This window comes from Gavialis gangeticus, unplaced genomic scaffold (genome assembly GCF_001723915.1).
Source record: "Gavialis gangeticus isolate Ggan-Ray unplaced genomic scaffold, GavGan_comp1, whole genome shotgun sequence".
Classification (NCBI taxonomy): domain Eukaryota; kingdom Metazoa; phylum Chordata; order Crocodylia; family Gavialidae; genus Gavialis; species Gavialis gangeticus.
This window is the reverse complement of record NW_017729032.1, coordinates 181,923,770-181,929,409: the sequence shown is the minus strand read 5'-3', so window position 1 is coordinate 181,929,409 and position 5,640 is coordinate 181,923,770. Positions and strand designations below refer to the sequence as shown.

The 5,640-nt window shown below is 41.8% G+C and overlaps 1 protein-coding gene across 1 annotated transcript in view; it reads left to right on the top strand.

Moving 5' to 3' along the window:
- Positions 1 to 5,640, top strand: part of ADGRG2 (adhesion G protein-coupled receptor G2) — a 141,045-nt gene that overhangs the window by 36,106 nt on the left and 99,299 nt on the right. The window contains exon 3 of the mRNA XM_019524802.1: positions 3,769 to 4,386. Within this exon, the coding sequence (XP_019380347.1) occupies positions 3,769 to 4,386 (618 nt within the window). The remainder of the gene's footprint in view (positions 1 to 3,768; positions 4,387 to 5,640) is intronic.

Sequence of the window (5,640 nt, the reverse complement as noted above, 5' to 3'; positions counted from 1 at the left end):
GGGTTAGGGGGCTGGCGCCCTGTGGGGGATAGGGGCTGTGGTCTTCCAGGGGGGAGTTGGGGCCCTGTGGTGGAGGGGCATTCTATGTTCTGTGGGGGGGGGGCTGCACACCTTGGCTTTTCAAGTGATTTATCTAGGAGGTATGCTAAAAGCATGCCTGCTGCATGCTGGTAGCATGCAACACAGAGCATGATGAATAGCACAAAGCATGGTGGATGGCTCAGTTGCCAACAAACAGATTGGAGAGTGAGTGGCGAGGATGAGCTAACTGTATCATGATCTTGTTCTCCAGTCTAAGCATTAATCACATCTCGCCCCCTAGTGATCATCTGGCAAGATTTTGTAGGTATAAAAAAAATCTTTAAAAGTCATAAAAATTCTAGGAGATGTGCATCTTAAAGAGAGATTTGAAGGCCACTTATACAGGGTAAATGAAAATCAATATCCTTCCTTTTAAAAAAAAAATGTTTTGTTTAAAGCAGATTTTTTATTTGAAACTCACTGAAGTACCCATTCTTCTGCTGAGCTGTTGTTTTTGTAATTACAGTGATTGTTGATTTTTAGAGAACTTAGTACAACATCTATAGGTAAAAATATTGTTTATTTTTAAAGAACATAGTACAACATATTTAATATTTAACATGGAGCAAAAAAAAGGGCACACATCAATATAATAATGACAATTGAACTGAATTCAGTGCATCCAAAATGGAGAGGTGCCAGTTTCTTATCTAAGAAGTAAAGTAATCCTAGTTGCTGGAAGCCCCAAAAGGGGTATAGTGAAAAATAACCTGCCTATAGCAAAAGAACCCATTCTTTGCCCTGGTTGTTATTTTTGTAACTGCAGTGTTTGTTTATTGTCAAAGAACTTAGTAAAACATATTTAGGTGAAAAATATTGTTTATTTTTTAAGGAACATAGTACAGCATATTTAACATTTAATATTTAACGTGGAGCAAAAAAAGGCACGCATCAATCTCATAATGACAGTTGAGTTGGAAAAAAGGCATGCGTCAATATAATGACAATTGAACTGAATTCACTGCATCCAAAATGGAGTGGTACCAGTTTGTTATCTGAGAACTGAAGTAATCCCATTCACTGGAAGACCCCAAAATGGTTAAGTGAACAATAACCCACCTATAACTTTCTTCGGATGGTATTCAGTGATTTTGGAAGGTAGGACCAGCCATTCTCGAGTTATAAGCGAACATACATAATACATACAGACATACACTTCATTTTGTGCATATATATATATATGGATTTTGAAATTTAAATCCTTTTTTTTTTTTTAGAATTAATTTAGAATTAAATTTGAAGGTAAGACAACCTGTACCAAAGTCAAAGATTACAATAGTCTAGTAAAATGGTATACAATAAGTAAAAATAATCTATGGATACATACAGATGTCCAGGGAGGTTAGCTTATGTTAAAAATCATTACCCAACCTAACTTAGTTTGCCCAGGTGAGGACCTTACACTTAGATTCATAGTTAGCTTGATCTAAGTGAGAACTGTACAGAAGTTTAGGACAGATAGATTGGTTTAAAAATGGCCGACCCAATCTAAGTTAAGTGAACCTCTGAGGTAGTCTAATTTAGATTGGTTCAGGTGAGGCTGATCTTACCGTACAGTTCCCAGTGCAGTCCTGGGGCTGGGGAAGCCCAGCCACTGGTCCCAGCCCTTGAGCTGAGCTTTTCCTATCTCCCCCGCACCTGGCAGTGGATCCCGCCCCCGATGGACAACACTGCCCTGTGGACCAGCTAGCACCCTCCCAATCTTGCCAACCCCTCATCCTGCTAGTTGGTCCCAGTGCTGGTTTTTCCAGCATTCACTGCTCCTGGGTGCTGAGGAAGTAAGTTGAGGTGGAGGGAGGGGCAGGTGGGATGGTGGGGGTTGTTCATCTGGGGAGGGGGGCTAAAAATAGCCCCTAGTGCCGTGGGGTTGGGAGAGAGAGCTTCCCATCCTTTCTCATCCCTCCCATGACCCTCCATGGGTCCCACTAGCCCCCCTAACCCCACAGGGGCCCTGACAATCCCCCAAAGCCCCACCTACCCTGCTAGCCCCTCTGATCTCTCCTGCTGCCTCCCTGATCCCCAGTTTCTTCCAATTCCCTCTGTGGACTCTGGCTGCCCCCCTGATTCCCCCCACAGGCCCTGCTAGCTCCCTTGATTCCCCCCCTGCCCCCCAGGAACTGCTTGTTTCTCAGACCTTTCCAAGTCTCTCCTCCGCTAGTCTCATCCCAACTTACCTTAAATTGGGTAGCCATTTTTAACTCAATCTAACCTCTCCCTAATCTCCCTGAATATTTGTACATGCCCTGTGTTTGCTGCTGAAGTTTTAAAGACAGTCAGCCATCTAAACTGGTGAAAGTCTCTAGCTAAGTGCCTAAAATCAAAGGATGATGAAGTGCTAGATCAGCTTGTGACAGCAATAGTCTCTTCTGCAGGTACAGAGCAAATATTTCTTTATTTCAGTTTTTTCAATTAGATCATTTGAATGAAAAAGTCATTGAAAGTTGAAAAACTTGCTGGGAAATGGAAAAGCAGGAAAAGTAATAGTGTTCCTTCAATTCACAAATAAATGAGATGCAAATAGATGAGCTTTACCAATTCTAAAATCTTGTGAGATATAGTAACCAAAACTGCATAGCTGAAATCTCTAACTGTAGAGAAAATACTTCATTTGTAAATAAGTCAGTTGAAAGGAAGCACAAAACATGTTTTCATAATTTACTTTTTTTCCTTTTATGTTCCTGGCACATTTAAGATAATTTTATGAACTAATTGCTACTTTGAATTCCTGTTTCAAGCCAAATTAACTTCACACAAATCATGGGTAAGAAAAATAATGACCTAGAAAATAAAAGAAATGCATTATTTTTAATTTAATAAAAATATGAATGTGAAGAATGGGAATAAATGTATGTTAATAACATAATTGTTTGGATGTGTATGTGTATATATAGAAATGGCTTACCTTCCTATTTAGCAAAGCAAACAAACAAATAAAAAACCCCAAATTCAGTGCAAAGGATATATTAAAGTACAAACTAAGGTGTTTAATCATTAAAGAGGTTTAAGATGATGAACCAATTAGAATAAACCTTTTTTTGTTAGAACAACTAAGAAGTACAATTGCTAGACAAAGATTAATATTAGTGATTTAAATAAAAACTAGTTAAATCTACCCTGTTGCTTGTCTGCTTTTGGAAAAACTTGCAGTTTTTAGGCTTTAAATATTATCACAGGAGCTGTTGTTCTAACTTAGTTGTTCTATGTCTCCTCAAAGCTTTTAGGAGACATAGACTATATCAGCTCTGGAGCCTGGGGAGTGAGTCCTGCTGCCTGAGGAGCTGAATGAAGTTAAACTGGTCACAAGTTAGCCTAATCTACTGAACAGCTGCTTTCTCCAGCCCTGGGGCTGCACTTTTCCTACACCCCAACCCTAACTGAGCTGTTTCTAGTTGCCTGACCTTCACATCTCCCCTCCCCACTCACTCCCTGGTGGACCCACTAGCCCACCCTGATCCTGGCCATCCCTCCCCACTCCACAATTTAATTGGATTGTGTTCCCAGCACACATCAGGAGCAGTGAACATCTGCATAAGCAGGACCCATTCTACGGGCACATGGCTTAAAGTGTCTCACATGACTGTGGATCAGGTCCTGGCAATGTCTGTATGTTCCCTTGGTCACAAAAGTGCTACATTAAAAGCATCTTTTTGAAAAAAATGAATTCAAAATTATTTTTTCTTTATTTAGCTCAGGATGGATTCCTTGGAAAATACAAAGCTGTTTTTAAGACTGCATGTGAAGAAGCTTGGACTCTATCACCAGGGATTTCTGTGCCACCTCTGAAAGAATTCACAATTTGCCTGTATCTTAAACTACTGACTTCAAGTGATCCTTGGACAGCATTTGTATATGTTAAAGAAACACCTGAGAGCATTCAAGCTGTGAAGGAGTATGAACTGGGACTTACAGGAGATGGCAACAAATTGACAGTTTGGTTGTTTGGCTATCAAATAGACATAACAGAAAATTTTCATCTGGATGGTTTGCAACAAATGTGCATAGAATGGAAGAGTACAGACAATGAGATGAAGCTATTTATAAATGGAAGAAAAAAAAGAAGCCGAAAACTGCCTGAGAAACTAACCCTTGATGGAAATGGCCAGTTTCTGCTTGGCTGTTCACAGCCATCAAGGACAGCCTCATCTTCTGCTGTGGGTATGGTCGGCGAGTTGTACATGTTCAGAATGTGGGATAAAGCTGACATAAAACTTTCTCATGACTGCACAGATGGCAGTGTTATAAGCTGGAGAAGGAAATACTGGGTCTATAATCACACAATAGAAGAGAGCAACAATTTGCCTTGTGGTAAGTACCATTACTGCACAATTAACTATTTTTGCTGAATAGTAATATGATCAGAGAGAACCTTTGTGTCTTTGGTATTTTCTTTAATATCTTGAATTCTTTTCCCTGGTGCGGGCTCTGGGCAGCTATAGCTGGGAACTGCCAGTAGCGGGAGGGGCTGCTTCCCCCCTCACTGAGCAACAGCTTCTGTCTCGCACTGCCACTGCTGAGCCTGGGTGGGTGAGCCTGGAGCAGGCACGGGGCTTGTAGGGTCAGGGCTGTGCAACGCAGGTCCCCACCAGTACTGCAGGGTTGGAGCCAGCAGCAGCGGCAGCTGGAAAGAGCCATTTGCCACCTGGGCTGCCTAGAAAGGCAGTCCAGGTGCGGAGCCTCCCCAGCCCCACTGCGTGCCCAGGGGCAGCAGGACGTGCCATGGCGGGACTGTGCCTAGGGCATGTGGGACGGAGGTACCCACTGGAGGCAGGACAAAGACCCACAATGGGCCAGATCTGGCCCATGGGCCATGTTTTGCCTACCTCTGTTTTAGCAGAATGGCCATGTTTATCTCTTCCCACTCCTCAATATAATCTTTTGAATACTGGAAATATTTCATTCTTTTACTGGATGAAATGGGTAAAAACATCAGAGATCATGACTAGGTCATATAGGCCAGGGCTGTCAAACTTGTGGCCCACAAAGGGTCAATTCATGGTCCCATGGGCTCCTGCCTAGCCACTGCTTCCCCTTTTGCTCCAGTTGCAGCAGCAGCAGCTGGGGTCTCTGGGGTCTCTCTCCCTCCTCTGGCCTCCTTTCTTGCTCCCACCCCTGGGGAGCAGGATGAGATTGTGCAGCATAACCTGCAGGGCTGAGAAAAATCATACTGCCAACTTCCTTAAAATACCAGTCCCACAGGAAAAGAATGTACTAGAGATTAGTACTCTTTCCATAAAATTTAAAATCAATGCTTAAATTGTAATAGTTTTATATCTGGTATATAACATTCTCTACGCTGCTGTAAGAATACTAGAGGCAGTAAATCTTGAAGAGATGTGGAGATAATTTGATATGGCTCATTTTATTCCTGGAGCACTCCAGATGTAAAATTGTTTGCTCTAGTATAGTAGTATGATGCTTACAAAAATCCAGGAAAAACCTTTGAAAACATTTGAACTCTCTTCTTCTGCCATAGGGTTCTTCTGTGGTACTGGGTACTTGGGCATTTTTAACCATATTTTAAAAATGTTATTTATTGTAAAAAAATAGGTCCTAGGTTTC